The sequence below is a fragment of the Falco naumanni genome, chromosome 8, assembly GCF_017639655.2.
Source record: "Falco naumanni isolate bFalNau1 chromosome 8, bFalNau1.pat, whole genome shotgun sequence".
In the NCBI taxonomy this organism is placed as follows: domain Eukaryota; kingdom Metazoa; phylum Chordata; class Aves; order Falconiformes; family Falconidae; genus Falco; species Falco naumanni.
The window spans coordinates 16,462,826-16,486,030 of record NC_054061.1 but is presented as its reverse complement, the minus strand read 5'-3'; the positions used below and the strand labels follow the sequence as shown (position 1 = coordinate 16,486,030).

General features: G+C 40.7%; 1 protein-coding gene across 3 annotated transcripts in view; it reads right to left on the bottom strand.

The window, feature by feature from the left end:
• TENM2 (teneurin transmembrane protein 2) overlaps nucleotides 1–23,205 on the bottom strand; it is a 698,905-nt gene that overhangs the window by 180,672 nt on the left and 495,028 nt on the right. For all 3 annotated transcript variants that reach the window (XM_040604228.1, XM_040604229.1, XM_040604230.1), the window contains exon 7: nucleotides 5,759–5,993. In XM_040604228.1, coding sequence (XP_040460162.1) covers nucleotides 5,759–5,993 — 235 coding nt within the window. The remainder of the gene's footprint in view (nucleotides 1–5,758; nucleotides 5,994–23,205) is intronic.

Below are 23,205 nucleotides of genomic sequence, written 5' to 3'. Positions count from 1 at the left end.
GAATAGAATAATAGAATACTGAACTCAAATCTCTAAATTACTTTTGTTATCAGTCTACCTGTAAATTTAAAACATTGAAAACTAAATCACATCATTTGAGATTAATTTTTTAAAAAAACTAAAAAGTAATGCCCTAAACATACCTGCCTCTTCCTGTACAGTCACTGACGCTGCCTGTTCACTCTGCAGAACCCAAAACTTAAAAATGCAAACCAACGAGATCATGAAAACACAGTTATCTGCAATCTGTGAAAACTTGCTTATGTGTATGTGAGTGGGAGTATATCTAGACTGATTTTCTGAACCATCATTATCTATCCTGCTTTTATAGTGTTTTCCTTCACCCTTTTTTTTTCTGCTATCAAGAGTCTACATTTGTTATGAAAACAATACCATAGAAGCCTGCTAAAAATGACCTTTCTACGTTTTTGGAATTCCTCCAAGCACACGGTCCTTGGGGATGCTTTTGACTGTGCTCTACTTGACTCTTTAAAATGGTTTTGATTTTCAGATAGCTCCAGAATCTATCTATGCAGATGCCATTTTTTTGGAAAGTCCACACAACCTTCCTGCAACCTTCACATGCACGAACAAGAGAAAGGAGGGGTCAGTTCTTGCTCCAGCCCTCAAACTCAGATGGCTTAAACTGCTGTAGCACATGTGACTGTGGCCATATAGTTTAAGCGGTAAGACAAAGCAAAATTAGAGTAAGGAGTTATTTCATTATTGCAATTAGTTGGTTGTTATATGCCAAATTCATCCTAGAAATTTGCATTAACAATAAATAAATAAATTTCGTTTCACTCTTCTGTTCCAGAACATTTTGCATCGTGTATCAAGATACAAAAGTATTGAGATATCATTGAAAACAGACAGACAATTGTGGCTGTAACTTGGAACTTCTACACATTCAGAAACTTCAAGTTTACATATTCATTTCAGAAGCTCTGCAGCTAAGCTTGACACCCTAACATGGCACACCAGCTGAATGCAGTATTAACAGAATTTCAGATAATGAATTTCTTTCTAAAAAAAACCCCAAACAAACAAACCCGCAAAACCCCTCAGCACTAAATCCCGCTCTTCATGTATGCTATTCTTGGCTTTTTTGCCACAAGGCCGTAGCTGTGCATAGTGGCTGTGTACTGCATTCATTCCTTCACTGCCTGAAAGGCTGCAGCTACAAAAATGCTGAGCACAGATGTTTCCCTGCTATGATGCCCCATGACTTTGAGTTTATGCACTGCTGGAATTGGACTGGGAAGTAAGAAATATAGCTGAAACCCCAGGAGCAGGCAAATATGTTGAAGAGCATCCTAGGGGTTCCTATAAGGCTAATTTTCTGACTGCTCAATCATTAAACTGAACTTTGCTTAAATGACCCCAGACTTGGACCACTGCTCTTATATTACAGCCCACAAAATCTGAAGAAACCCATCCTGTAATCCCCAGAAGAACAGGAGAAGCATTAGTATGTCACAGTCTTCCTTGAAGCCTTGCAATGGATCTTTGTGAGCAAGCTCAAAGAAAGTATAGACAAACATACAAATTACCTTTGCAACTAAAAGATTTGGACTGAAAATATTTCAAAGTATGAGATTAATTATGAGACTAAAGAATAAGACTCATTTCTATTTAATTTTGTCTTTTTTTTTTCCCTCCTGGATTGAGTATTATTCATTAGAATGGTACCAACTAAATTACTATCAATATAAAGTACCAGAACAGGTGTTAGTGCATTAGGCAACCTCAGTCTAACATCCATCCATGAAAGCTCTTCTGTTATCCTCACTTATGAGTCATAACGTCTCTGATGGGCGCCTGCAGATGGCCCCATGTGAGGTTCCCCTACCAGAGAGGTCTCTTGCAGCGCAGAGCGATGCAAACCTTCCTGGCACAGCCATACTTTTCTCCCTGTGCCCTCAAAGCATTTCAAGCTTTAAAGCAGACCGCTGCCTCTCTAGCTGTCTGGAAGTAATGAGACCCACACTGGGATGTTCAAAGGTAGTATTTTCATCATTCATCTTCTTCGAAAGCAATGATTAAAGAAGCAATAAAGGAACACCTCTTAACTGGGAAACACAGAAACCAGTGCTTTGGAAAGGAGGAGGAGGAGATGGTTTGAAACAGACTGCAAGAGGACAATAAAAGTTAAAGAGCATTAAACAGCAGCTCCGAGCCTAAAGGTAAAGCAGCTAAGTACAGCAGAAATGAACCATAAAAATAGCACCATAAAAATGCTACAGCGATGTGTTACTGCATCCTTAGTTAAAGATATTTCAACCCTTCCATTATGGACCCTTATTTCATAGAAAACAGAACAATTACGTACCCAGCCTGGAGGCCTGTTGCAGCCATAAAGAAGCAGCAGACTAGGGCAGATACAGTCCATATTTGTTTGCCTTGAGCCAGAAACAAGCACACTAAAATCAAGCACACAGCATTGGAAACGTTCATGGCCACATTGGATGGGACTTGGAGCAATCTGGTCTAGCGAAAGGTGTCCCTGCCCATGGCAGGGGTTTGGAACTAGATGATGATCTTTAAAGTTCCCTTCCAATCCAAACCATTCTATGCTTCTAGGTTTCTAAAGAAGCATAATTAACAACTCTGTATAAGCATTTTGCAATCTTGTAACTCTGCTAAAAGCAACAAGCTACTGCAATACAGCTAAGCACAACTATGTTAAAAGCACAGAACCACAAAGGGTACATGAAGGCTTGGTGTACAGTTGCCTGAAGAGGGTACATAAAAAACATGTGTAAGCAGTAAAAGCTTACTTCATATCAGAAAGAACATAAAACACATGTGAATCACCCTCCCCATCAAAGTTGAAAGAACAGGTGGAGAAAGAATGTATGTGGAAAACGGGCTGTCTCCGAACAGTCTGAATTTAACCCAAACTGCCTGAGACAGCAAAAGAAAGAACGGATGGGAATAACATTCCCACCAGATAAAACATAACAACACGCAGACACACGTTGTATTATTCAATGATTTCAGTGCTCGGTACTGTTAGACAAAGAGGCACCTGGAATCTAAATTGTGATCTGCGTTCCATAGTGCTGACAGAACGCATTCCCTTCAGAAAGCTCAGGTACCCTTTTTTGTTTCATAATCAGTAATGTGACCACTTGCACATTATTTCCACTTGAGAGCGGAATCTACTGAAGGCAACTGAAAAGGGAAAAGTTGTGATACTTTCCTGATAAAGCAGGTGCTGTTATTGTCTCCTGAGCACTCTGCTTCCGAGATTAATATACTGACAAGAAAAAACATTAGAGTGTGAAAGAGGCACTGTGAATAGGCAGTATAAGAGGGAACAGTGTTTTACAACAAGCTAAAGCTATGAGGTAAAGGCTGAACCAGAGAGTTACCAAAAACTTGTTGTGGTTTTGGGGGGTTTTTAGTTGTGGGTTTGGTTTGGGTTGGGTTGGTTGTTTTTTTTTGGTTTGGTTTGTTTTTTTCCTACTGGTATCCACGTAGATGAAATACCATTTTAAAAGTGAAAGAATTACAGACTAATTCTGAAAGTCTCTAATGATTCTGCAGGCATCAATCTCAGCAAAACTCACTGCAAACCAGAAAGAAAAAATCATCTTCTCAGTTAATATTCTTGTGATGAAACCTGTCATCAAGTCCTGTCAGGTGTGTAATTTCAGAAAAGAAGAAAAATCGATCCTGAAGCAACTCTGGAATAGTCTCAGAACACAGCAATCCTGTCAGGATGTTTTCTAATATCTTAATGCTTGCCTATGACAAACCTATTTATGAAAAAGCTCCAATTAACTGCCAGGTGCCTCGCAACCCCCAAGAATAACAGTATTCATAAAGTAACCTTTTGTCATCAACATGAATACATATGTATCTTCCCAGAGGTTTTATGATAAAAAAAATAAAAGAACCAAAGTTAGTAATGGTATGGATCGTCTCCACTGACAGGGAATAGGCACAAAAATCAGACAGTAAAAGAAAAACAGGCAGGCAAATGCCCATGTCTGGTTTTCAGGGATGCCAGTATTACGACAATTCTTTTGTGAATATCCCAGGGAATTCCCTCCATATAAAGTGTTTAGTAGATTGGGACGATCTTAACCCATCAGAAATAACACATTTCAGGTATTGCTGTACCCAAGAACAAACTGATATGAAACCAGACAGACAAGGAACAGTAGGAGGTCACTCTACACTAGAATGAAAACTACGTTATAATCCTGGGCAGTAAATCAACTGCATCGTAAGTAAATCAACAGCAACGACTGGCCCAGGCTGAATAAGACCAACATTTTTTATCTTGCAGTTCTTAGCAATAAATACCAAATTCAGAATACCAAAATGGAGGTAAAATAGTAGCACATGCTCTCACATAAGCAGCAGTTAAAGAGGTGAGCTTCACTCTTGGATATTTTGTTTTGGCCAAAGTTAGCTCCAAACCTTCACTAAGCGAGAATCCCTTTCCTTTTTTTTTTTTTTTTTTTTTTTTTTTACATCTCAGGTTTTGGACAACTTGCATTTGTTTTTCAGCCCCACCCCCCTTCTTCACGGCACCCATGTCACCCACCGTTTCAGCAAAGCAGGGCAGTGCAGCTGAGGTCCCTCGTGAGCGCTGCCGGATGGCACAGCAGCACACACGGGCGCAGGCTCCCTGCTCTGTCTGGTCTCCTTTGCTCCCCATAGTGCTACAGCCAGTGAGTACCCACTGAGTAACAGGCCCCCTAGCTGTTGTAAACTCCAGTCCAGCCATGCCAACTCTTTGCAGAGCTCCAAACCAGAAGGCAATCTTTAACCAGATTCTGGAGAGGGACTGGGCTGAGACTGAACGGTGGTATGACTACACCACACCTAGCTACTCTAGGTGTAATCCAGCAGAGAGGCATGGTATTTCCAGAAGGTTGCAAACCGAAGGCAACACCTCAGAAGCTGGGACAACCGAGCAGCCAAAAGCACGGCACGAGCCAGCATTATAATCAACCCAGCTCCTCTGCCTGTGCACCGTGTTTACAGCTCTCCGGGCAGGCGAGAGCACCCTACTTTCCAAGAACTTTTTTCAGCAGCACAATGGCTAATTTTAAATGCTGGGAGATAAGCTCTGCCAGCTCTGCTATTTAAAGCGCAAGTTAAATATGTTTGACATTCCATACCCCAAATGACAACAAACTAGAATATTTAGAAAGGCAGCATGTCAGGCATTTTTTTATTTATTTATCTGGCAGGCCTAAGTGTTGCACCTTTTCATTTATATGCCCCCTGGGCATCGAGCTGTTAACACGTACAGAAAAGATTAAAATGAGCTTGCATGCTGGATGAAATATAAATTAAAATTCGAGTACTATCAGCCTTGAATCTGGGATTGTTTCTCAGGGTCTCACAAAAAGCAGAATTTCAAATGAGCCTCTATTTGTGACTTCAGGAAAGGCAAAATATATAATTTTTCAGCAACACAGTCAATATGAATTATAAGTAAGCTGTCCCTGACTCTGGCCATAAAATACGCTGTACTAATACCATGAGTTGTGTACGCAAGGATGGTTCAAATGAATAAAAGGCTTTAAAATAGGACATGTGAAAAGAGGGATGCTCATCTGCCTACCTCCTGAAGTAAAGCGAATCCAGGCCTAGTGGGTATTCAATTGTCACTAACCCCCAGCGCTGCATCATAGACACAAAGTGAACGAAACCCCATCCCCTAACCAGCCAAATGGCTTTCTCTGCCACGGTGCAGTGGCAACGCTGGGGGGGTTTGGTCCACGTGACCCACCTGGTCTCGAGCGGGACGTTGCTGTTGAGCACCCAGCTGTCCTGGAGCTGCACAGACTCAGGGGTGGTGGCCAGGTCGTTGGGCGCCGGGGCAGGCGCGTGGATCTGGTTCCGGCGATTTGTGAGCGAGTTCCTGTTGAGGGAGTTGGCAGAGGAATGATGATGGGACAGTGAATGGTTGTGAGGAGGAGGGAGAGGTGGCCTCAGCGTTGACTGGCTGTGATGATTTGAAGGGCCTAAAAACAGAAAAGAAAAATAAATCACAAATGTGTGCTGGTGATACTGTTCTTGTTGGCATTTTCAAGGGACAACTGCCTGGAAAAAAACCCTGTCCCTGCAAACGGGAGACTGAGCCTGCACGCCTTTAGCACCTGTGGGCATTAAACCATGGTTAAATCACATCAGTGATTATTAGAGATCAGAGATATAAAACAGCATTTAAGGGCTCACAGTTGGGATGTTCATGAAGACTATATTTAGATTTAACAATATTTATTTATGAAGTAGATTCTTCCTGGATAAAGGCTCCTTTGTGGGAGAGCTAGGACAGCAGTCCAGCTTGACCGTTCCGTACATCCCCCCAGAAGAACATGTTCATCCCTGCTTCCATCAGGGACTTTAAGGAGATGAACCTTAATGGATTAAAACCAGCTTTTAAGAATACAGTCTTTAAGGGTTCTATAAAACTTAATCAGAGCTCTCAGTGTGCTTTCACTCACTGTGTTTCACCAATCAGGCTTTAACGAACAGTATTTGTGAAAGAAGATTAAACTCCAAATATGAAAAAGCAGCAACAATGCAATGATGATATCTTTCATGTTCTTCCATGTGATCAGGATTTTACTTGTAATTTTCTATTTAGCAATGCCACAAACTCACACCAAGATCTGAAAATTATGCTACTCTTTCAGCCTCTTTCATTGAAAAATGACAGATTATGTCTTTTAGAGATAAAGGATATAAACTTTTCTCATTCTTTGAGTACTGACATGTTTGCATTGATAATGAAAATATTTTATTTTTTTCTAATCAATAAGGCAAGTGGATTAAAAAAAAACACATGAGAAAAAAACAGAATAAGCAGATGTCATTCTAGCATAGTCACTTTTCTAAACATAAATGCAGAATGGTAAATAATTTTGACTGCAACTCCACATGTTGCAATAATTTACTTCTAACAAAAATAGCTAAAGAGATTAAAGAAAACAAATAGTGTGTGTTATGAACGGCATACTTTAGTCATTATATCGAACAGTAGTTTTCTAGTGAACAATAATCAGAAAAAGTAATATTATCAAAATTATAATTATAATGATGTATGTTTGTTTTTAGAAACTGAAGCATATTCTGTAGTTAATGAATCAAATAATAAAAGAAAACATCATGGGGAAAACCATTTGCAGCTAGATTGATCTATTTTCATATGAAACAATGAAGTATAGAAAACCTGCTGAACTAATTAATTAACTATAGGTTAATTAAGGACAAAATAATAATAAAAAACCCCCACCAAAAATCAACAACCTCTGCTGACCTGCACACATGTGGGGCATAGGGACAGGCTCCAATGGGGGCTGGGCAGCGCTGTGCTTATGGTTGAACTTGATGATCTTAAAGGTCTTTCCCAACCTAAATGATTCCATGATTCTATGCAACATCCCTGGGACCGGCTCCTCTCCCGGCACTCTACCCCAGGGAGAAGTACTGGAAACACGTGCCCCTCACACCACTACAGCCCAGGAACAGGATGGGGACGGGCTTTTGTGCAGAGAATTTTCATTATGTTATTTTTCTTATCGATGTTCATTAATTTTCTTACGTGTTTCTGTGGGCCTGGGGAATTACAGGCCAATGAAGACGAGACAGCCAGGTTTGCTGGGCCTTGTGCAAGGGGAGTAGAAGTTGTCCTATGACAAGAAACTTTAAGAAATGAGTTATAATAAATTCTGCATCCTTCATGTGTGGCTTTAAATCTGCACAGAAGTTTCTTTTATCTTTTTAGAATGTCTGTTGCCTGAAGGCTCACCCTGTGATAGTGTCAACTGTTTCAAACACAAAGCCACCTTTCATGAACACATCTAAATTTCTGGGCTGTACGTGCTGCTCTCCTCGCTATCCTTGCCTCGGCCATGTCCCACCTAAGCTTGAAAGAGACTTTAGCGCAGAAAATTTTACATCTAACAGCCCCTCTCAGACTTCCTAGGACATCAGATGCCCGTTCCACGCTAGGTCCTGTGCCATTCCCCAACAGCATGTGCAGTAAGACACAGCGGGAAGAAAATGTGTTTGGACAATATCCACACGTGTAGAAGCTTAAGTGGAATTACTCTCCTGTCTGTGTACTGGCTTTAAACAAAGCGTGTTTGGATTTCAATAAGTGGATATTTATGAGTTATAAAGTACAAACGTGTGCCCTTGTGTTAAAAATTACTTCAAAAGATTCACATGGTTCATATTTTCTCAAATGACTTTGGATGTAGCTTTTCCTTTTGCAGGAAAAATAAGGAAAAGTAATACCCACATAAACAAAAAGGTTTTGCACCAAGAGACATGGTAGGGCCAGCTAAATAAAGACTCCGAATCTTGCAGCCACAAAACCACAGAGGCTGTTCGTAGAAGGGAGCCAACTGCACATCAATAAGAATGAACAGAATTTCTGTAAGGTTAAGGAAGCAAGAACTGAATTCAAGTTCCCACAAATTAATTTAATCTGCCTCGAGACTCAGCTCCCACACAGCAAATAAAATGTACTGCACAAAATAAGCTGTGCAGAAGTAACTGAACATATACTTCAGCTGCAAAACCTCAGAAATCTGGCATAAGATGAATGTAGCATTTAATAAAGAATGATAAAACAAATACCAATATCAACATTATATAGATATTATACAGTTTATATTAAAACATATAAAAGCTTATATATATAAAAGGTACTAACAAGGGAGCATGCACACACATTCGTGTGTATATATGAGAGACATAAAAAAAGCTTAATATGCTGCTTCTTCATAAATCTGTTTAAATGAATCAAAAGCAGAAGCTGAACACTATTGAACTTGCCAGGGATATAAAATTGGATTCACATCTGAACATCTGAGTGCCTCTTTGTGAACATCTTTGCCTAAATTAAAACTTCAACAGCAGTACCTGCAAATCTGCTGAGCTCTGAAGTTCAGAAAAGTAAATCACTTGCCCCGTAATGAAGGATCAGCAGCCTGCAGGACTGGCACGACGTCTCTTACGACATGACATGCTCTGCAGCCTCTGGCAAATTGCTTCACTGTTTAGAAGCTTAAATACAGTAAGTGTTTTGATGGAGTACATCTGGCTTTTTGAATCAGGAAAGAGATTTGATTTTTGACACAGCGGTTGCCACTATTGGTTTGGGAAAAATACTGAGGAAATGATGCCTCTTCTGAATGATTCCATGAATAAAGAGTTTCACCAGAATACACTATACAATCTCAAACATTTAGGATTTAAGGAAAAGTCTCTTAAAAGCACAATGAAGATCAGAGAACTGGAAACCTGAAATAACGGTACCCTCCATATTTTGGCTTTTTTTTTTTTTTTTTTTTTTACTTTTAAAATTGATTTAAATTCAAAAATAGACAAACATACCTAATTGTAATGAATTTCAGTACACACTGATTATGCTGAGCACTTCTGAAAAATCAGGGCCTGATGACCTGATCATCACATGTGATTCTCCACGAGATCTTACTGCAGTCAAGAGTATCAGCAATGTTCATTTCAAATTAGAAGCTGCATGAGGATAAACTGTGTTCTGATTAAGTAAACTGAGAATACAAAGTCTGATCTACATGTCTTTGACGTAATCATAAGCTATCCAACTGACTTATTTGGGTTTAATCTGAAGCAAAATGTTAAAAAAAAGAGAAAAAAGAAGCTTTACTCTGTTCATTCTTTTATCCAGTGAAACAATCGAACAAATTAGGCTAGTACAGAGGCAGAATTCAGCTAAAACAAGATGCAATGTAGCACTTAACTCCATAAAAACAAAACAAACCACCCCGTCAAAAACCAACCCTGAGCAAAATTCTGTCACTACACACTTTTTTCTTTTGCATACACAAGAGTGTAAAGGATGTGCGGCCCCAAGCAGAGCCCTGTGGCTGGTGCCCTGCTGTGCGCACCGCGGGGTACAAGCAGGGGTGCCATGGGCAGCGCTGTGCGATGGGTGGCCGCTGCCGATCCTTCGGGAGCCTGTGCCGCTGCATCGTAACAGAACATTATCCTGTCCCAAGCCTGGCAACCTCAGGGATCAGGGAAAGCCACCTGAGGCCACAGCGTTACAGGCAACAGTGATGGCCGCATGCTCCTGAGCACACACGTCCTACCATCACTTCTCAGCTACTTTTGCAGTTCAAATGTTGCCTGAAACGCAAAGCGAAACTGCAAATCTGCTTTAACGTGGTCAAATTATTTCTCAAAGTTCTTCCAAGGCTTTGGCACAGTCACTTAACATGCACTAAATCCCAGCAACACAACGATCTGAGGAAAACAAGTTTAATCTCCCACCTCAGAGATAAAATTCAAAGCAGAATCAGCAGCATGTCTAATCTAAGCAAAGCAATCGCTTCCCTGCATCCCAGTTCTTTGTCAATACTACCTCAAAAAAGTAATGTAGATTGTATCTTAGTTGTGCTGAATTATCCTCTGTGCCATGATTAAATGCAACAGAGACAAACACCTCCTCATCAATCCTTTCCACAAAAGAACTGGGAAAAAAACCAACAAACATACATTATTTTTCTGAAATGAACAATGATGCAGCTATTTCCTTAAACTTCTAAACAATACAAACAGTGAACACATAAAGATAACAAAGCTGATGTGCTAAAAGAAAAAAATAATTAAGTAAACCCACAGAAAATCAGTGTTAACCAGTCTTCAGCATTCCCAGTTCTTTATTCAAATAACTCTACCACACTGGTTTCTCAAGGAAACTACATCATCTGCTATCACAATGAGTAACAGGTTTTGCACAGAACCAAAGGGCCACCTTCCAAGCTAAATTCATCTTCAAAGGCAGATCACATTACTCAGAGTCAGGGAGCAAAGAAAGCACTGAAACACCCAGGAATATAAGGAATATAATGCAGCATCACCAGGAGCTGCCACCTCCATGGGCAGCCCCCCCCCCCCCCGAGGATTTCAGCCTTCATTTGAGTTTGCCGGGGTGGGACCAGGGCTCTGCTTTACCCTATGTCTGCTCCAGTTCTTCTGTTCGTCTGCTTTAATTCTCTACATTATTTTGTGCAAGGCCATAGTTAAATGGAATCTAAATGTTCTGAAAACGTTTTCAACATATGCTGTAAAGAAGCAAGTTATCTCACTCATAACTGTGGATATAATTAACTCACTCTCTTGTTGTCGTAAACCCAAAACATTTGCCAGGTGTTCCTTCTTTTGTCCACATGTTTTTAAAGTGTTTGAGGCAAGAATAGGTCGAATGACTGGCTGTCATCCCGGACTGTACATTTCAAACTGAAAATTCAGTAACTGTGTGGTATAAAATTGTAAGTCACTTATCAGTCTCTGCCAGTGCACTGCAGCCATCTCCTCAGCACAATATTAGAGTAGAAAATTAAATGTTGCTGTGGCAAAAAAAGAAACAACAAAGCAACCACACACAAAATACCCCATTGCTTACCCACAATATCCAGATAATCACAGAAAAGGTGAAAGGCGGTTTCATGGATAAAGTCTAGGACTTTGTCATAGTTCCTATATCCTACTCTGACTGAGCCAACCCTTGAGCTATTGTGGACGAATCACTTGTTATCTATAAGTGTCTTTATCCATATCCTTGGCGGGAGTGCTGAAGGTAAATTACCCTACCACTTACAAGGCAATCAGATACTACTGCAGTAGGAGCCACTACGGTGCTTTTGTCTGCGGCTCCCAGCCCGCGGGGCACGAGTTCATCGCACGGGAGGCAGCAGCAGCAGCCACCAAATCAACTCTGCCAACCGGAGTTGTTGCTGTGTACACACAGCACGATTGCTGCTCCGTCACGCTCCCAAAACCAGAGGTACTGAGATGCTCTGTGCAGATGCCCAAGGGCAGCTAGACAGAATCATCCCGCCTGGAACAGCAATGTCAGCTTGTTCCCAGCGGTGCTGGAGACAAAGAAATGGCAGATCGGGTCTTTGTGCTGGATGGGTTGGTTGGTTGTGAAAACGTAGTGTGCATACATACTCATGCAAGCGAAGGCAAAGAATCAGGACCCTTCACCAGGAGTCTAACCTGAGGCATTACAGTCATATAACCGATTTTGTGAAGTGAGGGTCACCGACAAAAAGGTTAAACCCCACTGCCCTATAAAATAGTATGTACTAATTGTATTTGCTGAAATACATCTATTATCACACCGCATGAGGTGCACTGGCTGCACAAAATGATGGCTAGTCAATGGCAAAACACAGCGTTTTAGTAAGAACGCTTTATGTGTCCTGTGATACTTTTACATACGTATATATATATAAATGTAGGCATACTATTTCCATTTTTATATATCATAAAAATGAGTCACAGAGAAGTTAAAGAGTTTTCTTTCCAACTGAAAAACAATCCACACGTTTCACATCTTTTCCAATCAGCGTTTTAATTTAGTTTTCCAATAATTAAATAGATATAAAACATATTTCAGGGTGACTAAGGATGTATTTATCTTCTTCAGCTCAGATATATGCCTTTTGTCTGAAGAATGCACTGCTGAAAGAAGAACTAAAAAGAAAAGCATACGCACATATTTCTAAGCAATGAAATTCATTATTACAGTCATCATCACCACGGACCATTTTAGTGCAGAATGCTAAATGCTACTCTGCAGAGTGGGAAAGAGTTGAGCCCTATCTAGAGACTTACACAAATCTTCTCCAAAGCTATACAACTTGACACACTAAGAATCACGCCGAAGAGAAGACGGAGCCACACCTTTTTCTGAACAACATCCAGAAACTTCTCAACAGCAATATTTAGGCCAGCAGTGTAAGCCTGGCGACATTTTCCCGAATGGAGGACAACTTGAAACCTGCTGCTTCCCTGGGTGGTCCAAAGGGGAGCCTGAGAATTTTCACAGTGACATAAAAATAACTGTACTGCAGTTTCCACTTCATTGTGAGTCTGGGGTCAGGTGCAACAGAAAGTCATCCCTGCAGCCGTTACAGCCGTACATTGGATTTTACAAAGCCCAGGCAGCTAGCACACAAAGCCGTTTTCCAAGGCAGCAAAAGAAATGTTAGTCACAGGTGTTTTAATGCAACACATTATCTTGATTATTTCAGAAATGTCACAGAACATTACACATAGTCCAAAATAATATTTTTTAAAAACAAAAAAAAACCAAAAAAACAACCTAACCTCAAAAAAAAAAAAAATATATATGAGAAAGAGTGTCTCAAAATAAATTACTGAAAGTAACCGAGTCAGAGAGAACATCTAACAGGAGACTGAGATCTCAGCAATGCCAGGGTGAGCATTTTAATAAATCAGCCTTCCAGGTACTGCAGATCCTTTAAGAAGGAAAGGTCTATCAGCAGAGTAACGATTTTGAATCCTTCTGTTGTTCTAAGAGTCTGTAATGTCAGGTTTCACCACTGGGCAGTTTGGCAGCTGAACTGTTAATGAAACTAAATATATTGAACATGGCTTTCAGCATCAAGTAATTTCTCTGTTTCTCAGGCAGTATTATCATCACTTCCCACCAGCACTAACTTTTGTCAACTGCTGAATTATTTTCTTGTTCCATCTTACACCACTGCCTGGGGATGATTCACCGCAATGCATACTGCACATCAATGTACATTCAACAGCAGTATCAACAAAAATACACTAGCTTTCTTGTTTAAAAGAAAAAAACCCCAACCCAGCTCTACCTTACTACAATGATCCTCCATGGGTTTGTAGGGTTAGAGCATTTTTTTCAGATTACTCCCTTAGTCCAAAGAAAGCACGAAAATAATAATTAAATATGGTTTTTCCTTTAGGCCCAACCACTTCATAATCAAACGGCAGAAATAAACACTGATCTATAAGAATCGTTAACATGAAGACTTACTGACATATACCAGTAATTACAAGGTTCCTCCAGGAGCTTCCTGGGACAATTCAATTTCACAGCTCCTGGGAAGCCAGTTATTTACTAGTTGGACCATCTGTTTCCCAACATGTAGAACAGGTAAAAATAATTTGTGTAGACTATATGGAAAAAGTAAGAGGAATGTTGCATAATGCTGTAGTAAAGAAAAGCAAATGTGATGCAACGTATATATTGCATTGAATCAGACTTTTTAAGAGGTTGTATCTCTTTTTAAAAGCAGGCAAGATACAAATAAGTACAACAAAGAAACAACTATTTGTCTGCCTCCAGGGTACTGCAAGCTGCAATACTACATGACTGGCATTTCTTCCACAGTCAGTGGGATTTGGTTTGAATTCCTTATTGGCTGCTATCAGACAAAAAAAGTCACAAACCATTCAAATAAGAAGCCCTGTTGAAGTTGCCTGATTTTTCAAGGCACCAGAGAGGTTAACCTCAGCTGCCACAGACAGCTTCTGTGATTGAGAAGATGGATCCATGGGTTAACGAGTAGAAATACTGGATATCATAAAGTGGTGTATGAAAGCCCTCACACCATTTATCACTCGGCAGCAAATGAGCCAACATGAAGCCAGCAGTTCTTATAAAAGTTTTAGAGTTTGTAATGTAGGAAGGGGGAAAAAAACCCAAACCCAAATAACAGCTGTACCCTGCTCCATCACACATGATAAAACAGAAAAATCAATCCAGGAGGGTTTCAGCTATGGAAAGGATCGGTCTTTGCCCCTGGGTGCTGCAGCTGGGCTAGAACGTCTCAAAATGCTATGTCTGACATGACAGGCTTTCAGGGGTCGATCCCAGACCCACCTCCGCCAGCCTCGGTGCCGCACGGGTGCCTGGCACACTGCTGTCCTTGATGCCTACTGTGGCAGCTGAGGGCACGGCGCGGCACAGGGGATGGCAGGGCACTGCGCGGGGGTCGAGGGCTCTGGCTGTAGGGCAGAGTGAGCCCAGACCAGCCCGGGGTGGGGGCACACCTCTGCACACCCACCCGACGCCGGCTCCTGCCAGTGCCTGAGGGGCAAGGTGAGCTGCCCCGGGCACAGCCCCCCACCAACAGCCCAACTGCTGCGGCTGGCTATGGGCCAGCTCAGAGCCCAGGGGAATGAACAGCCTAACACCGTCGTGCTGAGGCATCCCCGAGTTTAGGCTGTCCCACCATCCTCTCAACAACACTGCATCACATTCTTAACTACTGCTGCATTCAGCATGAACAAATTGACTGCAAGCTAGAAAAATGCTCTCTAGCAAAGAAATGAAGCAGCCCACTGAAAACTTTGACTAGCTGGAGAAGACAAAGTGTTGTCTTATCTAAATAGCATTACCAACGTCTTGCAGAAACTTAATCCTCAAGTGGTTAAACCTCAGTGCAACTCTCTATCATGTGAGCTTGAAGAGACTCTTAGATAAAGGCTTTTTTTTTTTTTTTTTAATACCATACACTGACTAATCACTTACAATCAGTGAAAAAGGAAACGTTGTCACTGCTCATACCCTGGACCCTACGGCTCGCTTATCTGACATCCTCTGCCCAGTTTACCCAGCCTGTCTCAGATACCACAATTACGATGCCACTATAAGCTTTGGGCTGCCACTTTAAATAAGCAGCGTTCTTACTTCTCCAGCATGCAGAAGGCAATTGCATTTACAACCTGAAAAGACTGTGTAATCATACTGGCAGACACCAAACACTGAACAAACAGAACGCAGGGACTGCAATGTCTTTCAGCAATGCCTCTTGTTCCCAGTGTCAAGGGGAGGGCGAATAGCACAGTCCTACCCATTATCTATACGCCATACATTTTTGAAAGCACAAGCTTCACCCCAGGTACTCAGATCAACATCATCTTTACCTGTCCTTCTTTGTCTCAAGGCCATGATTTTATTTTTCTGAAAAGATCAGCAATGCAAAGAGACTCAAGTAAAGAGCCATAGAAACATGGTATTATTCGAGCAATGAGGGAACAGATTCCATTTTCTATTTAAGGTATAAAAGTAGCTGTGATAATTGAATTAGATAGTGTTTCTTCCTTCAGAATGTCTGAGACCACTACAGTAGTAAGATGAGTTTAGTACTGTGAAAGAAAGAGAGAAAACAGCTCTCAGGTGCAATGCTGTATTCATAATAATGATAGTGGCAATATTAAAGGAGAATTTAAAAACAGGGAAAGAGGATGACCCCAATATTTTATCCAACTAAAGTCACAAGATACTAGAGAGTAGTTAAATACCAAGATTGCAGTTTGGCTAAAACCTCTGGGTAAACATCTGCCACCTTGCAAAAATTGCTAACAGCTTTTTTCTAATGATGAGAAGTAATAAAAACCTACGTTTGAAACCTCCACTTTAAAATGCGTGTGGACTGCTGGAACCCTTTGGACAGAAAAGGTTCACGGCAGTTACAGCTGTAATGCAACAGATAAACTTCAGAAAACCCACAGACCAAGGGGCAAAACTTTTTGACACTGAAGCTGACTTGTGAAATCATGACAGAGAAGAAAAGGAGATTAAGAGGATTCTGAAGCCAGTCAGAGAATTCTGCTTCTCTGAGACACCAGGCAAGGAAAGAGTCCACAGAAAGGAAGGGAAAAAGACACTAAATAAATACATCCTATGGCCTCTTAAAGTGGCTTGATAGTAGTCTTCTGCACAGAAAGGAAGCCTCTTGATGATTATGTGTGTTATATGTAAAGGCTATTAAGCAAACCACCAAGTAATTTGGCACAATACAAACAGATCAGCAGATGAGAGCAGAAGGTCCTAGACAACCTCTTCTACATAACGTCCTGTTTGGATGGTGTAGAGTGGTAAATTTGGACTAGATTTAGTTTGATACACCTGGATCAAGAGTCTCCACTGTCCATATGCTTTGAAGCGGTCTCATGGACCGGTCATTGTTTCCACCTCTCATGTCCCCACTGGAAGAGGGAGCCCATTTGCATCGATTTGGCAAGATACTAGTAACGTAGTAGATATTAAGTTATAATTCAGTATTTGAAAAGCATTGGTTTGGATTGATATCACAACTACGATACAGAATGACAGTCTTCCTATTTCTAAATTAATATGCAAGAAAAATCTGTGCTAAGTCTTCATAGCTATCTATAGAGACATGCTCAACATGCCAAGGCTTTTCTGCAAGAACCTTTTATCAACCACATTTTCCAAGGAACATTCAGAAATAGAGAAGAAGTCAAGCTTAAGAAATTCCAAAGCCAAGAGAATATTTTTTTCCTAAGCATCTCTAGCATTTTAAGTGGAAGTTATTTTCATTATATTACTACCCATAAATTACAGCTATCTATAGTTTTAGGTATTGGGATACTTATTAGGTGTCCCTACTTAACATGGAGTGAACCAAAATAAAATTACTTTTGAAAATAAACCTTATCTAGCTAAATTGCTGCTGTTAGGTAGCTGTGACTGTCCATGCCAGTAACATTTACCTTACCAGTTTAAAAAAAAGATAAAATAATTATGATGTCAGTTCATTTTTAGTAATTTTCTTGCTGCTGGTGTGTGTGAAAGATTTGAATTTACACTCATTTATCAACTCGGACAACTTCACTAATGAGGAAATTTATTCTGATAACAAAAAATCAAACTGCACCTTCAGAAAGGTATCACAGGTGGGTACATACATATGGCACCTGGATCAGGAACAAGCGTGACCTTTCATCAGACACGACTCTCAAAAATGATGGTTATCTTTGACACAGGCAGGAAGGCATATGGATGCCCAGATAGCAAGCATTTTATTTTAAGTGAGTGTTTCTGAAAGAAACATTCACTAACATGGGAAGGCAGAAGAGATGTTAAATTGAACAGTAATACACAGTGTAGAGAGAGATCGTAAAATTCAGCAACTTTGTACTCTGGAAACACAGACTATGGAGGTTTTATCTGTCAAAACTGCTTGCAAGTCAGTTACGTAAACTGAATCGATCAATAAGAACAACCACAATGTAATAATAAAGATAATACTTAGCATGCTCTGAAATGTCTGTCCTGTGTTCTTTTTAAGGTGCTCCATAAACAAAGCCTCATACAGGCACACAAACAGAACCACAGGGAGCAATGAATTAATACTGAATTGTGTGACTTCTTCCCCTGGTCTCCACCTGGTCTTTTTCTTCTTACAGCAGGGCTTCCTCATCTGGCACAATCACTTCTCCAGGCACAACAAATTAAAGCACGTGAAAACTAATTCCAGTGGGTGCTAACAGAAAGTTACCCATGTATTATCGCATTGTTATCTTATTAGCATATTAATACCCACTGTTATCTCATACAGGTTTGGTTTGTGGGTTTTTTCATGCAGAGTATTTGAACAATGTATTTCAGTAAGCAGAAACAAACGGGGCAACTTCTACACTGGCTAAAGATCTAGAAATGCAGCATTGTTCTGCCTGAACTTTGAGCTAGCTGTTAAAAAACAACAAAACCCAACCAAAAACCCCACAGCTGATCACAGATTTTCCAAATGATACATAACACAAGGCCTACCCATTGGAAAGGATTACATTTTTAAGCTAATGTCTAATTGGTACATTTTAAACAGAAATGTAAGAGCAAAAAGCTACTCTCTACAGGGCACACAAGTCAATCATCGTTAACGCTTAAAGACTGTTCCATGCATATTTTCTGCATCATAAAAAAAGTAGTCTGGAATAAAACCCAAACTACACATCTGTGTAGGATGCTGATAGACATCTTGATAAGGTTTCACTATTTCAATTTACTTGCATATTGTTTGATACAAGCTTAGGGAGATACAGCAAGCTGTGCCACAAACGGAGGGGAAGAGAACTAATTCTCTGTTGCTGTATGTTGTCTTTTTATTAACTGAGACTCCAAAAAATTCTGAATTTATGAAATACTCAAGAAAAAATTATTAAATTATTCATCAGTGATAAGACAATTAAGAAGCAAACTAAGGAACAAGTGGAGCTTGGTCCTGAGGGAGAACAGCTGGTCCTCTCATTAAAAATATGTTTTGGCAGCAAAATACCCTCTGAACAGAGGGAACCTACTGCTAAAGCAGCCTCAGAGTCAAATTTAGGAGCAAGTGACAAAGACAGACTTGTGTGAAGAATAAGGTGGGTACACGCTGGGTACCACTGTGCACCTGATGCGAGCTGTGCACCCCCTGCCTTTGGAAAAAGGTGCCGTGGCTTTACTGCACTTTGGAGCCACCACATCAATGGTCACCACCTCAGCCACCGGGCCACTTTGTGCTGCTGTGCCAAGCTACAGCAAAATTAGCTTAAAACTCAAGGGAAGATGTTGTTTGTATGGAATAAGCCCGTAGCTGAGCACGGAATCTAGCAGCAAGGCTGGTGTCACTGAACCACCCTATGCCCCTGCTTCATACTCCTTGTTTATCAAACAGAAAAGCACACCGCAGACCCTAAAGGGGCGCTGGGTTGGGAAATACAGGAAGGTTTCATGAGCAGCCTGAGATCTTCTCAGGAGCAGGTGCTGTGGAAATGCTGCCCATGAGCATTGCCCATCTGCACCACGGACAGCCACCCGTGGTCGGGAGGGGACAATCTGCCTTCACGGCTGTGGTGGTGCAGGTGCTAGGGGAAAGGAAAAGGAACTCTATGATGTTAGTGACACAGAAAGCCTTCCAGAGGTGGAAAAAGAGAAGGGAAAGGAATAAAAAAGGGCAGAGAAAAACAGCACTTTGGTGCAATGCCTTTTACGGAGCGAAACAGTATGTGCCAATACAGCACCGCTCTGCTCTAACAGACTGGCTCATAGTGCCCAGCTCTGAAAGTGTCTGAAAAACTCATCATTAAATACCACTGCTCCGTTCCTTCTCATCCCTCTCTTTCTGCTACCTACTGTCTTTAGCTTGTGGGTTTTTTTCACACTTTCCTTTTGTAGTTTTATTTCTTTTCCTGTCCTGCCACTTCTACAATAGTTCAGGAGGCTTACCCCTCAGCTCATCGTCTTTTACAATCTATCCTCCAAGACAATCCATCTTAAACTTCTACTAAAAAAAAAGCAAACAATGAACCACATCTCACAGCACCACAAAGGATTTATTATAATTCCATTGCTGAAATACATAATTAGTGGCAAGTATGATTTATGTTCTTTAAAGACAGTATCCTTAAACATGTACAGCAAATAAACCCCTTTCTGTAGCATCCGCTGAAATATGAAATTCCCTCTCACTGGCACACCTTGTCCTACACATTTTGAGAAACTTTTGCAAATAACATAAAGGTCCACCATTTTTTGGTGAGACAGAAATGCAAAATCAGATGCTTCATCTTAATGTCATACAATCTTCCTTCCTAGTTAAATAAAAAAACTGCTCAGAATTTTCCTCCCTAAATGCCATACTCTTCTTTCCCTTATTTCCCCATGTGTGTGGAGTATCTTTACAGCTGAACACAGAAAGACACAATATTTTCCTAAGCAAATAATTCTGCTTAAAACTGTTACTCCAATTCTTGCATAAGATTCAAACATCTTGCATAACAGGTAGGAATTCTGACACCCCTGCATAGCACCAAATTGCTCCCAGCCTGTTTCAAAACCTGATTCATCATCTAAAATAGAACAATTCCCACTCCAGTCCTTCTGTACCTATTTGTTCATCTGGGTCAGCTGGCAAAATAAACATTTTAACCTTTCCTACTGCTCCAGACATGTCACACCGAAGTCGGTTTTGCATAAAAAGAGATGGCATGCTATCATCTTTGTAACATTTCTAGGGTCTTAGCTATAAATATTTCAGATGATGCTCTAGACAGGAACTCAAGTGATGTAGATTCCAGCTCTTTTCATGAACAGCAGGGAGAGTTACAGGTTCAGTTGGAGTCAGTCCTATATTAATTTACCCTAGATGATCAACGAGAAAGGAAACATGGGCAAAGTAGAATCTCTGAAGCGATGGAATTGATACATATCAAGTTAACCATGTGTTAGGTACACACAGTTATCTGGGCGTGTACAGGTGCTGGGTATTCAGGAATGCACAGGACCACACCTTGATGATATACCAAAATGATCCCTGACAGACGGAAATGATCCCTACCTGCTCAGGAACTAACGCGAAGCAGGTGGAGCAAATCAATCCTGCTGGCCCCGAGCCAGGGACTCACAGGGACCCTGCTGGGAGGGGGCAGTGGGGTGGCAGAGCCGGGCAGGCACAGGGACCCTGCCGGGAGGGGGGCCGGGTGGCAAAGGCACCCGAGGAGCCCCCTGCCCGAGAGGCTGGTGGCTGCACCTTCCTCGGGCAAGAGGCAGCTGCAGGGAGATGGGCAACCATGAGAGCAGGCAAGCTGGAAAAGGAGGGAAAGGCAAGGCGCGGTGCTCCTCCAGGGCAGTCTGTGTCTCCCTGCAGGCAAGACAGGGGGTAAATTAAAAGGGAGAAAACAGGCAGGAGAGCTGTCAAGGATGGGGCAGGGGAACTGCGTGGGCAGGAGTGGGGTATTGAGCAGGGTAGGCTGTGCTACACGCTTCAGGCACAGCTCTACAGCTGTACCGCTGCCGCAGACGTACCTACACCTGTGATTATGCACAAATACACACCCGTCTATTTTTGATTAGTGCTACAAATGTGCAGCTGTTTGTGTAATGTACACCTTTTCCCTTAGTCCTACTAATACTGTCTTGTTGCCAAACTCAAAGACATTACCGGTAAGCCCTATGACATCTACTTCTTAAACCTCATTACTATTTCCGAGGGTTTTAAAGACAGGGAGCCAATAGCTATACAACTGGGGAACAGTAAATCAAAAAAATACTTTCATGGACTCATCATTATTCTTTCAACACTGTAGCTCCTGCAAAACTAAATTATTTTTCTTTCTCAAGAAGGAGCAGTTTTTGCAAAAAAATTCTTCCGCTAAGGACAATAAACCCCCAAACAACCCATGAACTTAAACCATGTTAAAGAAATTATTTTAATCCCCCCACTTAGACATCCTGTTTGAAAGCTCAACTTAACCAAGAGCAAAGACTGATAAAAGAATTATTTTAACCCAAACACTTCAAGATACCATCTTTGGAGCCAACCCTACTCAAAGCAAGTAATGACAAGACAAAATTGATACTTCTATATATTCTATACTCTTACAAAAAATAGATTGTTCTTTCCTAAGCTAACACAAATAGATCTGTCTCTTCTTTATGCATTAACAATTAATATGGATCCTGCTTATAGACATGTGTAATGCTTTGGGCTGCATTTGTGGTGTGATAACTGTGTCATTTTGAGACACAGTGCACCAAGATGATAGACACAGCTGAACCGTTCACTCACGCTCCTATCTAAGGGACAACGCTGTTATCTTGTTACAAAATACTGCCTCCAGCAATGAAAAGTTTCATAAATCTTTTTCTACCAGTGTTGTCAGCTTCTATTTTTGCCTGTGGCTGAATGTGATTATAATCTGTTTTCACTGTACAGGAAAACAAAGTGATCTAGAATATAATGACTGGGGAACATTTTGGAGCCCTCCTGAGCTGCAGGATATTTCCAGCTGCTAGCATAGCTGATAACGGACTTAATAGAGCTAATGATTTCTAATACTACTAACACAGGGCTATTTTCACAGTGGGTAAACAATGAAACTATGACTCTTTTGTTTTGGAAATAGTTAAGGAGTCATGTAGATGTTTGATAAGTAGACGATACAGTATAAATGCAGCAATATTTGGGTAACTAATGGTAGATTAAACCATAGCTAGAAGATAATATACTTTTCTGTTTCCTTTTAAGAACTTAAAAGTTTATAACCCTGTTAACACCACTGTGACAGCAAGGAGATTTCACTGTAAACAATTACAAGTAATGTTTTAATCTAAACATAAAAATGCATCCATTTGTTTCACTGCACTGCATCTTTGTTTTTATGTTGGTAATTAATATTACAAATCTTCACTAGAAATAAAATAAAAACTAATTGGATAGTAAAAGGAATTTTATTGAGGGTTGAACACAGAAACTGCATTGATGGGGCAAACTATGAATACTATATATGCCTCCAATATTTCACTTGCTCACGACTGTATGTTTCTGATGAGGATTAACAAATGCCATTTACCTGGTTTCCTCCTTTCCCGGTGCATAATCTGTGTTCCCCACTCAAAGGCATGTATTCCCACCAGGGAGAACTTCATTCCTTAGGCTAGAAGATGCTTTCCAGTTTGTTGTTTGTAGGAAATTAGATGCAAAAAAAATCCTAGGGTCAAAATGTATTTCTCCTCCTCTCTTCTTCTCTCCAGAAGTTACATACCTATATATGCTGCACATACAAATCTTCTAGTTTTCCTTAAAGACATTTCAACATTAATTC